The 18,508-nt window shown below is 50.7% G+C and overlaps 1 protein-coding gene across 1 annotated transcript in view; it reads right to left on the bottom strand.

Moving 5' to 3' along the window:
- Nucleotides 1-18,508, bottom strand: part of TMEM132E (transmembrane protein 132E) — a 235,166-nt gene that overhangs the window by 39,960 nt on the left and 176,698 nt on the right. Inside the window, exon 3 of the mRNA XM_090025698.1 lies at nucleotides 17,025-17,165. Within this exon, the coding sequence (XP_089881824.1) occupies nucleotides 17,025-17,165 (141 nt within the window). The remainder of the gene's footprint in view (nucleotides 1-17,024; nucleotides 17,166-18,508) is intronic.

Raw genomic sequence — 18,508 nt, 5'->3', positions numbered from 1 at the left:
TTTTACATGGCCGGTTTCACTCTTATAAATAAATAATGAAGAAAAGCAGGAAAAATGTTAGAATCAAGTGTCTGCTCTCAGCATTCACTCATGCCTGCCAAATTGCAGGCCACAGTTTTCTGTCAGCTAGTCCCACCTTGCTCTCACCCTGCTGGGAGGGGGGTTGGAGAGGCAGGGGTGTCTTTGTGGTGTGTAGTAGGAAGAGGTCAGCAAAAATAGTCCTTTGTTTCCTGAGTTTGTATTTAGGCAGGAGAGGCTGGGAGAGTAGTACCATGAAGCCTCCCTTAAAGACAGCCAGTCCTGTTGAGAGAGGCTGAGGCTGAGATGGAAGCAAGCGCCACACAGCCAGTCTGCCTGCTAGCACACCAATGCCCAAAGCACCTCCTGGAGAAAGCTAGGAGTGCAGTTACTCTGAATGCCCCACAGCTAGCAGTACTCTCCCTACCTCCTCTGCTGGGGTCTGTATAAATAAGTATCCAGGAATTTCCCACAGCCAGTGTGTCTGCTTCATTCTTTACAGAGGTTCCTGCTAGGAAAAGCCATGAGGTGAATAGCCATGAGCTGCCCCCAGAACCCATGTACCTACCCCATTTCTTAGAATGCCTCCTATTGGGAGACACTATCCCTGCTCCTCACACAAACGTGCCCTGGCTTCAACATACAGCTTGAAATGCCAAGAAAAATTAAATCCTTTGGTATTGCACCCCCTGAGGGAAGAACAGTCTTAAGTCATTCATACTTTCCATTACATTAATATTTGATCAAGTTGTTTTCCTAAAAGGTGATTGTAATCACTTTAAATTCATCTTCCGTCTCTAACCTTTCAAGGCTGATTTTAATCTGCATCAGACAGAGAGGGAGAGAGAGGAAAAAAGCCAGTCAGCTTCTCTTTTTCCCTTGGTCAACCCTTCGTCTTGTTAAGAGAAAATATTATTGCCATAAAACCTCCCCAGCTCCCAAACAAACAGCCACTCTCCCTGTGGCACCCAGAAATTGCACCTTCATTTCATTTAAGTATCTGCTGCCTTCTTAGCTGCCTCAGCTCCAGATGCTACCTTGTAACTCTATCAACTCTCAGGAGTGTAGGTCTGCATCTTGAAATCCGAGGCACCTGTATGAAAGATCACTGCAAATTGGTATTTGGATCCACAAATGCTTTCCCTTCAGCCCAAGCTGATGGCTACAACCCCCCAGAATCGTAGGGCACCCAAATACAGACACATTTGACTGCTCAGATAAAGAAAGAGTGAGAAAAGTTGTCAGGATGAAGGTGGATTTAGAAGTTTTGAGCCAGAGAATGTGGGTTTGGTGGACGACCCAAGGGGAATTATGCAGTGCCTGAATCACAACATCATAGACAGGTAGGGCTGGAAGGGACTGTGGGATTTCATTTAGTCCAATCCCCTACTCAAGGCAGGATCATCCCAGCCTAACCATCCTAGGCAAGTATTGGTCTAATCTATTCTTAAACACTCTGGGAACAACCCTCTCTTACAACTATCAGGCACAATGGCCAAAACATTAAAAACACCCTTTAACTTGGCACAGACAAAGCAGGGGGATGAGGGCACTGTCCTGTCCTGACACTGCAATGACAGAACATAGTTAGTGAATTCAAATACATTCAAGAGATCCAAGAAGACCATGCCCCCTATGACAGAGGCAAGCTAACCCCCACAGTCTGCTCCTTTTTGATCTTTGGGAGCTTTCCATGTGGAATTCATACCAAAGCAACTCAAGAGACTGAATTACCATCCTGAAGGAAATACCACCATTTTGGAATTGGTTTGAGTGTAAAACTGCAACACAAAATCCACACACAGACATTTATAGATTCATGGATTCATGGATGTTAGGGTCGGAAGGGATCTCAATAGATTATTGAGTCCGACCCCCTGCATAGAAAGGAAAGAGTGCTGGGTTCAGATGACCCCAGCCAGATGCCCATCCAACCTCCTCTTGAAGACCCCCAGGGTAGGGGAGAGCACCACCTCTCTTGGGAGCCCATTCCAGACCTTGGCCACTCTAGCTGTGAAGAAGTTCCTCCTAATGTCCAGTCTAAATCTGCTCTCTGCTAGCTTATGGCTATTATTTCTTGTTACCCCCAGGGGTGCCTTGGTGAGTGGAGCCTCACCAATTCCCTTCTGCGCCCCCAAGATGAATTTATAGGCAGCCATAAGGTCACCACTCAACCTCCTCTTGCGGAGGCTGAAGAGGTCCAGGTGAGAGTCTCTCCTCGTAGGGCTTGGCCTGCAAGCCCTTAATCATACGAGTGGCCCTTCTCTGGACCCTCTCCTGGTTATCCACATCCATCTTGAAGTGTGGCGCCCAAAACTGCACGCAGTACTCCAACTGTGGTCTGCCCAGTGCCCGATAGAGGGGGAGTATCACCTCCTTGGTTCTGTTTGACATGTATCTGCTGATGCACGATAAAGTGCAGTTAGCTTTTCTGATGACTTTGTCACACTGACGACTCATGTTCACCTTGGAGTCCATTAGGTCTCCGAGATCCCTTTTCTGTGCTACTGAGCAGGTCATTTCCTAGGCAGTAGGTGTGCTGTACATTTTTCCTCTCTACGTGCAGCACTTCACATTTCTCCTTGTTAAATCGCATTTTACTGTTTTCTGCCCATTTGTCCAACCTGTCCAGGTCTGCCTGTAGCTGTTCCCTGCCTTCCGGTGTGTCCACTTCTCCCCACAGTTTTGTATCATCCGCAAACTTGGACACAGTGCACTTCACTCTCTTGTCCAAGTCACTGATGAAGACATTGAAGAGTATCGGTCCAAGGATCAAGCCCTGCAGGACCCTACTACCTACTCCCTTCCAGGTCGATACCTACCTGTCCACCACTCTCTGGGTACGACCCTCTAGCCAATTTGCCACCCACTGGACTGTGTAATCATCCAAGTCACAGCCTCTAAACTTGTTCACCAGTATGGGGCGGGATACTGTATCGAAGGCCTTCCTGAAGTCTAAGTAAACGATATCAACCCCTACTCCTGTGCTGAGGTCTTTTGTAACCTGGTCATAAAAAGAGACGAGATTAGTCAGGCATGATCTACCTGCTACGAACCCGTGCTGGTTTCCCCTCAGCATAATTTTTCCTGCTGGGCCCTCACATATATGAGCTTTAATAATCTTTTCAAAGACTTTCCCAGGGATGGAGGTGAGACTGACTGGCTTTTGTTGCCTGGATCCTCCTTCCTCCCCTTCTTGAAAACAGGGACCACACTGGCCCTTTTCCAGTCCTCCAGGACCTGTCCCGTGCACCACGAGTGCTCAAATATTCTTGCCAGTGGCTGTGCAATGATATCAGCCAGTGCCTTCGGTACCCTCAGATGAAGCTCAGCCGGCCCTGCTGACTTAAACACATCCAGTCCTTCATTTGTTCTAGCACAGAAATTAAGAAAAATCCCTGCTGTCTGGCCATGTTTGGTTTCAATACCCATTGAACGAGCCCTCTGCATGAAGGCAAACCTGTTTCCTTTAGACTCTGTCAAAACAGCATAGCATATTATATTAAATAAAATAGAAAAAATACTCAGGATAACAGATGTGAAGGTAACACTGCACTTCATCGTTTTACACAAAAGTCAAAACTAAATGAAGAAATAGCGCCTAAGTAAAACACTTTCCCCTCATGAAAGCAAAATGTTCCCACATTATTCAAAGGAAATGAGAAAGTCAGGAAAGATGCCATTTGACATTTTCCTATTGAAAATTTCCTTGGTACCAACAGGATCTCACAAAATGTTTCAGTGCCCATGAAGACACACTTGCCTGTGGAAAACTATTCCCACCAATTCTTTTAATCCATTTTAGTTCAAGCTCAACTCATTTGTGATGTTGATTCAGCTCCTGCTGAAAGCAGTAGGGAATCCTTGTTTTGGGCCCTGGCTGCTTGGAGTGGCTGCCCTCAGTCACAAGCATCCTCCTGTGGCTTCTCCGGAGACCCTGGTTTCTGAAGAACTTGAGGGTGTTCGCTGGGGCATCTTTCTGGGGCTGGAGCATGGAAATGGAAGCAGATGAGTGGACACCCTGACTGAAGAAGTTTTTTCCGGCATTGAGCCTGAAACAGTCTTCCAGGAGTCTGCATCCATGACTCCTGGTTTTCCCCAAGGGTGCCCTGGTGAACAGTTGTTTGCAGAGCTCCTGATGTACTCCCCTGATGTAGTGGTAAGCCACTACCAAGTTCCCTCTCAGCCTTCTCTTTTTTAGGCTGAAGAGTCCCAGGTCCCTCCTCAGCCTTTCTTTGTGTGGCTTGCCATGTCAAGTCTCTGATCATACGGGTGGCTCTTCTCTGGGCTTTCTCAAGCTTTTCCACTTCCTTGTTAAAGTGCAGCACCCAGAACTGGACGCAGTACTCTGGCTGTGGTCCCACCAGTGCTGAGTACAGGCAACCCTCAGACACACGACAGAACTGGTTCCTGAAAACTGTGTTCTAAGTCAAAACACTGCAACTCAGAACCAGTTTTCCCATGAGAAAAATATTACAAACGGGGATTGGTTCCTTTACAACAGGATACAGCTGCATCCAGCTGGTAAGTCTGTTGTGGTATAAGGGGAGGGGGCAGATCAATGCACCAGCAGCGATGGAGGGATTGGGGCTGGGGCAAGCGCTGCTGGTCCAGGAGGGCACCGGAGGGGGGGGCGGGGGGCATGCCCCTGGATCTGTGTGGGCCAGGCGGAGCTGGGGCTGGGGCTGTACTGCGCTGTGCTCTGAGCAGGCACAGCGGTGCTGGAACTGGGGGTTATGCCCTGCTACTGCTTGTCCAGCTGGGGTGGGGTGAGCATAGGACAGGGCTGCTGAGCTGCCTCCAGATGAACAGCAAGCAGCGGTGGGAGTGGCTCCCTTCCCCATGCCCCTCAGATGAACCACAGCTCTATTCCACTTCTGTCCCAGCTGGGCAAGCAGCGGCAGGGCATAGCCCCCGCTCCCAGCGCCACCATACATACCTGTAGCACAGCATGGGCAGTCGCAGACCTGTCTGGCTTGCGCAGATCCGGAGGCATGCCGCTCCCCGACCAGCAGCATGCAGCAGCGGGAGCCACCCCCTCGGACAAACCATGCCTTCGTCCCATGCCCCCCTACCTTTGCTGAGCAGCTCTTGCCTCAACCCCTGTTCCCAATCTCTCCTTTTGCTGCTAGGGCATTGATTTGCCCCTCCCCTCCCATCGTAACAGACTTACCAGCTGCACACAGATGTATCAAGCATTGTAAAGTTGAAACAGGCATCTCAACTTCGAACAGGCTTTCCATTTATAAAGATCATAAGTGCCATTCATCGGAACTCAGAAAGTCGTAAGTCAAGGACCACCTGTAAAGCGGAAGAATAACTTCCTCGGTTTTGCTTGAGATGTATCGATTGATGCACACCAGAGTATTATTTGCCCTGTTGGCTATTGTGTCATACTAACAACTCATATTCATACCGTGGTCTATTATTTATTACCTCCAAGTCCCTTTCAGTTGTGGTGCTGGTCAGTTTGGCACCACCGTGCCGGTAGGTATGTTGGGGATTGTTCATCCCCAGGTGGAGCATTTTACATTTCTCGATGTTGAACTTCATCTAGTTCTGATCCGCCCAACTTGCTAGCCTGTCTAGGTCCACCTGTACCTACAGTCTATATTCAAGCATGACCACACTCCCCCATAAGTTGGTGTCATTTGTGAACTTGGCCAGTGAGCTCTTCACTCCACATCCAAATAATTGATAAAGATGTTGAAAAGAATGGGACCAAGAATGGGACTGCTGAGGGACACCACTGACCACTTCTCATCAGGCCGACACAAATCCATTCATTAGGACTCTCTGGGTCCTACCTCGCAGCCAGCTTCCTACCTACCTAATTGTCGACCAGTTAAGCCCACAGTCCTCCAATTTTCCCATGAGAACATCATGGATACCAGATCAAAAGTCTTTTGGAAGTCAAGGTATACAATGTCGGCCTCTTCTCTCTTATCCAGCTGGTGAGTTACTTGGTTGTAGAAGGAGATGACAATGGTAAGACCAGACCTGCCCAATGACGAAACCATGCTGGCTGTTGTTCAGAATCCTACCTTCTGCAAGCCTATTGCACATAGACTCCTTAATGAATTTTTCCAGGATTTTCCCTGGAATAGAAGTTAGGCTAATTGGCCTATAGTTACCCGGGTCCTCCCTCCTCTCCTTCTTGAAGATGGGCACAACACTGGCCCTCTTTCAGTCCTCAGGGACCTCTCTGGAGCACCACAAAGTTTTGGAAGTTTTGCCAGGGGTTCCGCGATGATGTCAGCCAGCTCCTTCAGCACCCTTGGATGAAGTTCATCTGGTCCTGATGACTTATATAGGTCTAATTTTTTTAATTGATCACCACTTCAACATCAATACTAGAAAGCGGTCATTCCCACCATGCCCACTCTGTGCCCTATCTGGCATGATTTTCCCATTGGCCTGGTGAAATATCAAGGCAAAGTAGTCATTCAGGAGTTCAGCTTTCTCCTGAGTGTCGGTAAGCAGCTGTTCTGAGCTGCTGAGCAATGGTCCCACACTCCCATTTGTTTTACTCCTCTTCCCTACATACCTAAAGAAGGATTTCTTGTCCTTGATTCTGAATGCTAATTTAAGTTCAGTCACCACCTTAGACTTTCTAATCTGCTCCCTGCAAGTTTGGGCCATTGCTGTATAGTCCTCCTTGGGGACTGTTCCAACCTTCCATTGTTTGTATGCCTCTTTCTTCCTTTTTAAGAGGACCATGATTTCCCTGTTTAGCCAAGTGGGCTTCCCAGCCCTTTTGCTACCTTTCCTCTGCATAGGAATGGACTTCTTTTGTGCTTCAAGGATCATGTCCTTAAGGAATGACCATTCTTCATGCACTCTTTTGCCTTCAGTCCCTGGTCCTGCAGCACCTCCCCCACTACTGTCCTGAGCTTGTTGAAATTTGCATTTCTGAAGTCCAAAACTCCAACCCTGCTATCTCATTTGCTTGCCTTGCAATGGACAGTGAACGTGATGGTTCCGTGGCTGATGTCACCCAGGTTGCCCTCTATGTCCCCCAGATAGTCTTCTTTGGCCAAGTCTAAGTCCAGGAGAGCATTACCTCTAGTTGGCTTGTGCATCTCTTGAGTCAGGAAGAGCCCTTCAATGTGGATCAGGAAGGAATGCGACCAATCCAACTTGGCCAAGTGTTCCTCCCAAGAGATGTCTGGATAGTTGAAGTTGCCCATGACGACTATGTCCCATGCACTCATGGCCTCTGTCAGTTCTTGAGAGAAATCCCAAGCTGAGCTCCTCCCCCTAGTTTGGTGGTCTGTAGTAAACATCTACAGTTAGGTCTTTCTTGCCATCCCCGCCACCTCCGTAGTTTGACCCAAAGGGTTTCAAACTGTTCTTCTTTGCAGCTGATGTCGGCCTCTAAGGAGGTGTACTGCTACTTCACATAGAGAGCTACACCTCTACCTTTCTTCCCTACTCGGTCCCTTCTGTGCAGGGCATAACCCTCTATGGCTATGCTCTAATCATGTGAGGAGTCCTACCAGGTTTCTGTAACCCCTATTAGATCATAATGCCCACTGAAAAGTAGGAGGGCTAGCTCCTCCTGCTTGTCCCCCATGCTTCTGGCATTAGTGTACAGGCACCTGAGCCCTCCAATTGAGACCCTTGACTTCCTGTCATGCTGAAGGAGAACTATTCCTTCAGCTTTCTCAGGAGTGGCTCTCCTAGTGTCCCTATCTACGGAGCTTTCTTGTATGTCAGTCCCTGGGCATGCTCCAGTCAGTGTTTTCCTGTCCCCCAGCAATCTTTGTAAACCTTTAGCTATTATTTCTTCCCACCAATCCCTTCTTTTGCATTAGTTCCACAAAAAACCATGAAGAATAAGGACACCTCACTCTCAATTGTTCTTCAAACCCAATCCCTCGCACATTAGATGATCTGTGGGCAGCAGAACAGTAAGTGCCACAACTAGGCTCTTTTCAATAAATCATTGTTATATGTACACAAACACATTGCTGAAGTGTGGGAGCCGAATTAGGCACTTAATTGCCTTCCCCCAGCATGACTAGGCTTAAAGCAAGGGTGAGCAAAGTATGGGCTGCAGGGCGGATTTGGCCCACAAGGCACTTTCGTCTACCCCATGGCACCCCCCAACAACTTGCACCCCACCCAGCACTTTCACCCATGAGGGTGGGAGTAGGGAACCCACACCTACAACTCCCCCAACACACCTTACTGGGCCTTGTTCCCACCCTCTTAGGTGGAAGGACTCTGCCCAGCCAGCAACTTTGCATCAGTCTTTCATCAGTCCCATGGGACGCCCATGCCTGCTATGGGACAGGGAGATCCGGGTGATGGGGATCCCCTACCCTCCATAAATGCTGACCTCGTGAAGGAACATCTTGAGAAGCTGGATACCTTCAAGTCAGCCGGCCCTGACAATCTGCACCCTAGGGTACTCAAGGAGCTGGCGAGCGTCATAGCCCAGCCGCTGGCATGGATCTTTGAAAACTCCTGGCGCTCTGGTGTAGTGCCCGAAGACTGGAAGAAGACCAATGTGGTGCTGATCTTCAAGAAAGGGAGGCGAGTGGATCCAGCTAACTACAGGCCCATTAGCCTGACTCCTATCCTGGGGAAGATCTTAGAAAAGTTTATTAAGAAGGCCATCCTTGATGGACTGGCCCAGGCTAACATCCTAAGGGATAGCCAGCACGGGTTTGTTGCGGGTAGGTCTTGTTTGACCAATCTCATTTCCTTCTATGACCAGGTGACCTATCACCTGGACAAGGGAGAAGAGATTGATGTCATATATCTTGACTTCAAAAAAGCTTTTGATCTGGTATCCCATGATCACCTCTTGGCCAAACTGCCCAGTTATGGTCTTGGCTCCACCACGATCCGCTGGCTGGGAAATTGGCTCTGTGGTCAGACCCAGAGGGTTGTGATTGATGGCAGTCACTCATCATGGTGCCCTGTGACCAGTGGGGTCCCTCAAGGCTCTGTCCTGGGACCCATACTGTTCAACATCTTCATTAATGATGTGGACATTGGAGTCAGGAGTGGACTGGCCAAGTTCGCTGATGACACCAAACTTTGGGGCAAAGCATCCACGCCAGAAGATAGGCGGGTGATCCAGGCTGACCTGGACAAGCTCAGCAAATGGGCAGACGAGAACCTCATGGTGTTTAACACCGAAAAATGCAAGGATCTCCACCTTGGCAGGAAAAACATGCAGCATCCTTATAGGCTCAGCAGTGCTATGTTGGATAGCACTACAGAAGAAAGAGACTTGGGGATCATCATTGACCACGAGATGAATGTGAGCCTGCAATACAAAGCTGCGGCTAGTAAAGCCACCAAAACACTGGCTTGCATCCATAGATGCTTCTCGAGCAAATCCCGGGACATCATTCTCCCCTTGTACTCGGCCTTGGTGAGGCCGCAGCTGGAGTACTGCGTCCAGTTTTGGGCTCCACGATTCAAAAAGGATGTGGAGAAGCTGGAGAGAGTCCAGAGGAGAGCCACGCGCATGATCAGAGGTCAGGAAAACAGATCTTACGACGACAGGGGTGATCTGATGGCCACCTATAAGTTTATCAGGGGTGACCACCAGGACCTGGGGGAACGTCTGTTCACCAGAGCGCCCCAAGGGATGACGAGGTCGAATGGTCACAAACTCCTGCAAGACCGTTTCAGGCTGGACATAAGGAAGAATTTCTTTACTGTCCGAGCCCCCAAGGTCTGGAACAGTCTGCCAGCGGAGGTGGTTCAAGCACCTACATTGAACACCTTCAAGAGTAAATTGGATGCTTATCTTGCTGGGATCCTATGACCCCAGCTGACTTCCTGCCCTTTGGGCAGGGGGCTGGACTCGATGATCTCCCGAGCTCCCTTCCAGCCCTGATGTCTATGAAATCTATGAAACTTCTGGGTGGGGCTCCTGCTGCAGCCAGAACCTGCTCCTTCAGGGCAGCAGGTAGGGAAGTGGCTGGGTTGGTGGGGGGGCAGGGGGGTGATGCAGCTGGGCGGAACTGGGAGTGTAGTGTGGAGCCTGCACCCAGAAGGGCAGCAGAGCTCAGGTGGGCAGAGTGTGGGTTTGCAGATGGGGGGTGTCAAGGTCTCCCACACATTCCCCCCATGGTGTGCAGCCCCTGCTGCTGGCAGTAGCAGCAGGCAGGGAGGTCAGGGCACTTGTGCCCAGCACAGGCACTTGGTGGGGCACAGCTCCAGCCAGCACTGCACAGTGAGAAGGAGCAAAGCCTGCCCTATCACTGGAGCTCTGTGCCACGCACCTGCAGCTCCAGCTCTTGCAGTGGGGGAAGCCCCATGCTGAAGATTGCTGCCTCCCTGCTCCTTGATGCACAGCTCCCCACACTCCACCTGGAGTGAAAGGAGCCCCATCCCGTTTCCCCATGGAGTCCAGCACGGGGCTTCCCTGCTGTGAGTGCAGAGCTGCAGGCGCGGAAACCCTGCGATAGAAGCAGTTGGGCAGGCTCCACAGAAGTGCACTCCTTGCCTCCAGAACAATGCTGGCTGCCATTATCATATGGGCTTTGCTCCAAACACCTGCAGCTCTGCACTTGCAGTGGGGAAGCCCCATGCTGGATGCTGCAGCGCAACAGGGGGTGGGGCTCCTTTTACTCCCAGCAGAGGGAGCGGGGGAGCAGCAGGCTCCAGGGCAGGGCTTCCCCCACTGTGAGTGTTGGAGCTGCAGGCACATGGCATGGAGCCCCGGTGATAGGGCAGGCTCCACTTCCTCCTCCCAAGCAGTGCTAGCCAGAGCTGTGCCTCACCAGGCACCTACGCTGGCCATGAGCACCCTGACCTCCCCACCTGCTGCTGCTGCTGCTGCTGGTGGAGGCTGAATGCCATGGAGGGGAGTATGTGGGGTGTACCTACACCCCCCACCCTCCTTCACACCCCACAAACCCACACCCTTCCCCCATAACCCCCACCAACATATAAAAACACTCCAACATACCCTATGCCCCCTACACAGCCACAGCCTCTCATAACCCCCACATACTCCCACACCCCACCACACACACACACACTATATATATATATATATTTTTAGAGTGACACTTTATTTTCGAGTTATTATGCAATCCCTTCTATATACAGTAAACAATCACAAGTCACGACAAATATTTTTGTACTAAAATTAAAATATATTATAGTAGGTTGTCACAGGGGCACTGAGGTGCCCTGTTCCTAGGCAGGAATAAGGGCAGCTGCCAATCACAAGGGCAGCTCAGGTGATGGTTGCTGGGGCAACCGTGCTGGTCAGGTGACCAGAAGGGGGCAGGGTCGGGCCTTTATAAACAGCCCAGGCCGAAGTCTAGCTAGCAGGTCCCTGTTGACAACTGGAGGTGCAAGAGTTCTGCAGCAGAGCAGAGCAGAGCAGAGCAGAGCAGAGCAGAGCAGAGCAGAGCAGAGCAGAGCAGAGCAGAGCAGAGCAGCCTGATCACCCAGGCGGCTGCATCATGGTAAGGGGGACAGAACCCTGATTGGGAAGCTTGAAGATGGGACATAGTGGCCCATAAGGGCACGGCACTTAAGTTCTAGCCGGGAGGCTTATTTTCCGTTGTAGCCAGTTGGCTTATGGCTTTACGTTTCTTGTTTGTTTTTGCTACAAACCAGAGGACCGGGTGAGGCTGTAGGGGTGCGAGGAGGCCTCACGGGAGCTCCCTAGTAATCTGGGGGTTCCTGGTGCCCTGTGGGGTACAGTGAGCGGTGCTGGGTAGGCATAGCTGTTTGCGCCAGTGTGGCGTGGTGTTCAGGGGTGTTGACCCCATCCCTGTGGGGTGATAAGTGGAGAAGCCCAAGTAGGGTGAAAGACCCTGACAGTGGTCTAGGGGGCCAGGCATGGCTACGGCCACCTGAGCCCCAACCGTGAGAAGGACTTGAGAAGCCCCAAAAGGGGAATAAGCTTATTGAGAAGCCCGGTGAGGGCTAGGAGTGCTTAGGCACAGAGAGACTGGCCCAATAGGACCCAGTCTGTACTGAGGGAAGCCCCAGGAGCAGGCATGTGTACTGAGGGAAGCCCCAGTAGGGGTGCAGACTGGAAAGGGTCCCAGAGGGGCTCCACAGTGGTGGGGACTCCGAAGGGTCAAAGGGGCCAGGTAAGGCTCAGGCCGCCTGAGCCCAACTGGGAAGAGTACTGTCAGTAAGCCCGAGAGGGCTAACGGATAGAGGGGCACTGGTTGCGTGACAAGCCCAGGGGTGCCAAAGAAGGGGCGCCGGTTGCTTGACAAGCCCAGGGGCACCGCGCAGGGCGCAGAAAAGAAAAGAACCTGATAATGTCTGGAAGAGCTGCGAGTCTTGGGACGTGCTAAAGGGGAGGTTGGAGGCATGCATAGCCCATAAGGCTGGGGTGCACCAGGTCACTCCATACGGAACGGGGGATAGTGTAACCATAGCACCGTGTCCAGGGTGACAAGAGGCAGTCTCCCTTCTAGAACCATATACCAACAAGACGTGGCGGGCAAGTAAGGGGGTGCTGGATCGCCTAACTTGGCACGGCAGGGGGCGCTAGTGAGATCACGGCTGCTCCTAGGCCCCACTTCATGACATAGGTGTTTGACTTCTTCTAGTGTATGGTTCGATTTCCCCCCTCCGCCCCCGGTTCTCAGGTTGCAACCCCCACCTCCCAAAAGGAGTATTTGGCAGGGTGGGGGGGAGCAGCAACGGGAGGGCTTCTGGTGGCAAAGGTCAGGGGTTAGGGGCTGGGGGGGACCAGAAATTGGGATTTCTGGTCCCAATGTGGCGATCAGGGGATGAGGCAATTGTCAAGGGGTGGGGCTACCTACTTGGCCCCTGACAGCTCACCAAAACCTATTAAGCAGCCTGCCCGAAATAATTGCCTGCTCCTGGCTTACAGGATGTCCATGTTCCTGCCCTTGCATCTCCAGGCTATGGATTAGATTACATTTTGGTGGATGGAGCTGTTTGTGAATACCATGTTTGAAAGACCACCTGGAATATGCCTCTTTGCCAAGTACTTTATACAACTTACTTAGAAAACATGGCATTGTCATCAAGCCCCACATCTCTGGATTCTCAGCAGGGTCTGAAACAAGGACTGTCAGTTTCCAAAACACAAGTTACTAAAGAAACAGTTCTCTGGTCTGGCAGCAGTAGCATGTTGTTAACCCCTATGCTGACCAGCTGCTGAAAGGGGGTGTGTGATACAATCTAACAGCATGTTTCAAAATTGCAATACTTTAGCTAAATAATTGATTTGAGAAATAACTGTGTAACTGATTCCACTGGCTCTCATCAGTGAAATCAATGGGTATGACTCCAGATACACAGCAGTCTAACTGAATACAGAATAGGAGTAGGGGTCACTCTTGCCCACCATCCTGGCTCCAAGAAGTGATTGTTTATGATGACTTATGGTACCAGCTACTGAAAAAGTTAAATGCACAGGCAAGAGCAGCTGGACATTCAACTGGGTCTAGAATACCAGTGAGTCTATCTGATCAGCTACTATTTCAAGGTCACTGAGTCTCCAGTTCTTCTACCTTTCCCTAGGCATTTCTGCTCCATTTCCCCATTTCCATCCACATTCTGTTTTATCCAGAGATTTATAGATTTTAAGCCAGCAGGGAGCATGAGCTCATCTACTCTGACGTCTTGTATAACAAAGGCTAGATAATTCAGTCCTCTACCCCTGTTCCGCCCTCAGTAATCTGATTTGATCAAAGCGTCCTTTTTAGAGGCGCTTGCCTCTAGAAGAAGATGGCTTTGGGAAGAGAATCCATCCCTCCCACTCCCCTCCAGGATTTATTTCAATGACCCATCCTCCTCATGCTTATCAGTTGCCAAAAGTATTGCCAAAGCCCATGTAGGTACTAGATTTGGGTCAACTTTCCCCTTCAACTAGATATGAAGCTCTTAGAGGCAGAAATTATCTCCTCCTGTGTTTGTGCAGAACCCTGCACAGACCCTGACTCCTGACTGGGGTCTCCGTCAGCTACTGCTTAATTAATTACTGACAACAGTGGATTATACTTTACATGAATGGAAAAAAAGCGTACTAATTGTCACTAGGTTAGTTTAGATCAGTAATGACCTAGAGACCAGGATCTTTTCTAAATCAACATCCATAAAGAGCTAAGTTAATCTGTCACATTATAATAAGGTATCATACACAAAATAAACAAACAACAATCTTTCCCCCACTGTGAAATCCTCTTTCACTTTCTGACTCATTACAGAAATTTCAGAGTGCCTAAGGGGCCCAAACTTTTGTGTGACAAAGAGTCAGAAACCTTCCTAAACAGGAGGCATCTGGTTTAAAAAAAGAAATCATTGGTAGCAATAAGCACAAAGAAAGGCTTCCACACAGCTTGTGTTCCAGCTTGGTTGCCTTTGTCGACCAGGGATCAGATCCTGTGAGACATCTAGTGGTGGAGCAATGCACTGCAGGGATGTATTTCCAGACATTACAGATTCACCTTCTAGGATGCCCTTCAGCAAAGAATTAAAAAAGACAAGCTAAAACCCATTCCTGGGCTTGGTATCTCTCCAAGGCTGGGCACAAGGGGAGTCTAGTGAGCTTACCTCCATTTCCAGCTTAGCATTCAGTTCACCTTCAAGACTCAGAAATCTCTCCTGAGCATCTGGGCCCTTCCTTCCTTGAGGAATTCATGTGCTGTTCTTTCAATTAAAAATCCCCAACAACAAAAGCTTATCAGGCAGTTCCAGGGAACGAGCTTCAGGCAAGGAAACTGAAAAAAGCCAGCCCTTGACATGTGGATTCCACCAGCGCTAGAAGGAAGAGAAAGGGAGCGCCGCCTAATTGTGTCCTTGCTTTTGTGCTGCCAGTAGTAGAGTCTGGCTTCAAATATGCTTTTCTTCTTCCCCTAGGTCCAGTTCTTATGATAGTGTGTGGTTCCTCTTTGAACTCATCCAACTGGCAAGTCTCTTTCCACCTCCATCCTCTACATGCAACCAAATTCTTGACCAAGAATGAGAAGTAAGGTATATGAGAGGACAAAAATGGTGATGTCCCCTAATGGATGGTGTAACAAGAACCTCAACCCTGTTAAATGCAATCAGAGGGGGAGCGGGACTTTGTAGCCCACAAGGGCAGACTGCTACAACAGCTAGCCCCAACAAGAGCCCCAGCCTGGGCCTGCTAAGAACTGTTGGCAGACTGCAGGGAAAACAACTTGTTAGATTGAGTAGGAACCATTGGGCACATCTCCAAGGGCAGCAGTCAGCTGACCAGAAAGAGTGGGCTTGGCTGCATATGAGCCCACTCTCAGAGCTGAGGCTGGCAATCCAAGCCTCAGCTAAAAGCTGAGAGGCAGGGCTGGCTGTCACAGGAAAAGGAGGTACCCTGGGGTGAGGGAATTGAGGCCATTCCTTACAAATGGCCCTAAAGGGGTTGAGTTTGAGTTAGAACTACATGGTTAACACTTTGTATGTTGGTTTTATTTTTTTTTTTATTTAAGATTGTGACCAGTGGAGTAGTTGGGGCTCTAGTGGAAGTCTGAAGGCCACAAAACAGGGTGTCAAGGGTGCTGTGTGCTTGCGAGACCTGCTTTGGTCAGAGACGCTGGGGGCTGGGGTCCAGAACCCAGAGTCTGAGGGCTAGGGCTGCTCAACCAGATAAAAAGGGGCAGAGGCTGAGAAGGCTGAAGCCCAGACAAGGGCTTGGGGCCTGAGGGGCCACTTTCTATTTGGGACTGAGAAAATGAGAGTCCTCTACAAGGCATGGGTGTGGTGATAAGGATGGCTGGAGGTCATGGGTCTAATCCCTAAGGTAACTAAGACCCTCTTAAAGAGGGTGTACACCTGTGGGGTGAGGGCAAAGATGTAAAAGGCACCAAGATATAAAAGGCACTTCCAGTTGCTAGGTGCATGCTGGCACCTATAGGCTGCCTCCCCTTCATACATGCATGATCCAGCCATGACAGGTAGGAGAGTGGAGGCCAGGGAACACTGGGTGGGAGGCCAAGGAGCACTTTCATCTCAAGTGATAGAGGCCTGGGATCTTGGCACATCACAGGCTGCTCCTCTTTGCCTGAGGGTCTCTGTGGCTGTGGGCGACCTTCATTTTCAGGCTTGTTCCTGATGGTACGGCACTGAAACTTATGCCATTCTTTCAGTGGAAGTCTAGATTCTCACATGACCCTGAGGCTCCAGTAACTGAGGTGGAAGGGAAGGCCCCAACCACCATGTGACTCCCAATTGCATCATGACTTTTCCCAGCCTGTACTGCATTTGAGGATGTTCAGAGGCAAAGGGTGGGAGAAGGAGAGAAGAGGAAGTCTACATGGATCTTTCAACTCTCATATACAAGGCAGTGGCAGCTCCGTGCTGTGTACATTTGGTTTGGGAAGTTATTTCCTGGGTCTCCACTAGGGCATGTGTCAGACTTCCTGCTGTAGCAGCTGGCATTGGCCACAGCAGGAGACAGGATACTGGGCTGGAGCCCCGGCCACCTCCCCAGCTAATGACAGAGTTGTCCAGTGAGCCCTGCCCTGAAGGCCGGGAACCTGGGCTCTTGTCCCAGATGTGACCTGGGATATCTCTGGTAATGCCTCTGTGTCTCTGTTCCCCTTTGCTATAGTGCCAGTCTTGTCTGTGAGCTCTTGGGGCAGAGATGGCTTCTCCCAACTAAGCACCAGGGAGATGCATCCAAAGCAGTGTTGTAACACACACAGTAGAGGGGCTGCTGAGTTTGCATGCCAAGGACCCATGCGCAGGGTGCTGAAGACCCACAGCCATGCCCTGCCAATGGGCACCAATGTACCTAAAGAGCATCATGATGCCCCCTGGTGGTAGCAGCTGGCAGCGACAAGGGCTTGGCCCTTGAACCGTCTCTCTCGGGGACAGGCAATTATTTCAGGTGGATGGCGGCTTACTAAGTTTTGGCAAGCCATTGAGGGCCACATGGCAGGCAGCCAGGGGCAGATAAATATAAATTTGCTAAATTTTTTTTTAGGGGCCCCATGGGCCAGACAGAATGGCCTGGCGAGCTGCATCCGGCCCACGGGCCACATTTTGCCCACCCCTGGTCTATCTCTTACCTGGGCAGAGCACCTTCTATCTTGGCCACGTCAACAGTGGCAGTGGAGTGCTTGCCACCTGTCAGCAACTCCGAGTTCACCAGCCACTGAAGGTTCCTGGATTTTGTGTTGAGGAGGTTAACGCCCTTCTTGGCCTTCACCCTGCCAGGGAGACAGGAAAGCAACACTCAAGTGAGGAAAACCATGTATGCCCTTGGCCACCCCCAGATTCACCCACAGCCTTGGACTGGAGCTAAGGAAGCTTGAAATCCTGGTGGAAAAAGGAGGGATGGGGGGGCGAAGAGCCCCGTTGCCCCCAAATCCCCTTGCTTCAGTTGCTGCGTGCTGCTGCCTCATGCCACTATTTTGCCATGAGTGCTAGGAGGCTGGCAGTGCCAGGGTCAAGGTCTCAGGAGACCTGGTTTCCACTCTGGGCTGCTGGGGAATCTTATAGTTTCATACTTTCTAGGGTGAGAAGGGACCTGAGTAGATCATCTAGTCTGACCCCCTGCCATGGTAGGAAAGAGTACTGGGGTCAAATGACCCCAGCAAGGTGTACATCTAACTCCCTCTTAAACACTCCCAGGGTAGGAGCCTGCACCACTTCTCTTGGAAGCTGGTTCCAGACCCTAGCCGTCCTGACCGTGAAGTAGCGCCTCCTGATATCTAACCTAAATCTACCCTCTGCCAGCTTGTGACAGTTATTCTTGGTCACTCCTAGCAGTGCTCAGGGGAACAGGGACTTCCCCAGTGCCTGCTGGTCCCCTCTGACCAGTTTGTAAACGGCCACTAGATCCCCCCTCAGCCTTCTCTTGCAAAGGCTGAACAGGTTCAGGTCCCATAGCCTCTCCTCATAGGACCTGCCCTGCTGTCCCCATATCATACGAGTGGCCTCCTCTGGACCCTCTCCATGCTGTCCACATCCCTCTTGAAGTGCGGTGCCCAGAACTGGACGCAGTACTCCAACTGCGGCCTGACCAGTGCTGCATAGAGGGGGAGGATCACCTCCTTGGACCTGCTCGAGATGCATCTGTGGATGCATGACAAGGTGCGGTTGGCCTTCCTGACCAGATCCCCACACTGCCAGCCCATGTTCATCTTGGAGTCAATGATGACTCCAAGATCCTTTTCGGCCTCCGTGTTGCTTACATGGATGCCAGAGCACAATGTTGGATGACAGCCCTGGGGAATAACCCCCTCTTTGTACCTGGCTCAAGATGCCCACCCTCATCTGTAGGATCCCCTGTCACACACCTCTGCATCCCCACCCTGCACTGGGTTTAGGCTCTGTGGCACAGAGGAACCAGGGTCTAGGTCAGCCCTCAACCTGCAGCAGTGACAACCATTAGGACTTGTCTGGAAGGGGGCTTAGGACCATCATCTCAGCCCCTGACTTGATCAACACAAGCCACTGAAAAGGAGCTTATCACCTGCTGCAGACCTGCAGAAAGGCCCCCAGTCCCATTTTGGCTGAGGCAGATGCCCAATCTCTGTCTGTGGTGCCT

Source organism: Crocodylus siamensis, chromosome 13, assembly GCF_052110815.1.
Source record: "Crocodylus siamensis isolate JL-2025a chromosome 13, ASM5211081v1, whole genome shotgun sequence".
NCBI classification, from domain to species: domain Eukaryota; kingdom Metazoa; phylum Chordata; order Crocodylia; family Crocodylidae; genus Crocodylus; species Crocodylus siamensis.
The sequence above is the reverse complement of the archived record's forward strand: the minus strand, read 5'-3'. Positions and strand labels throughout refer to the sequence as shown.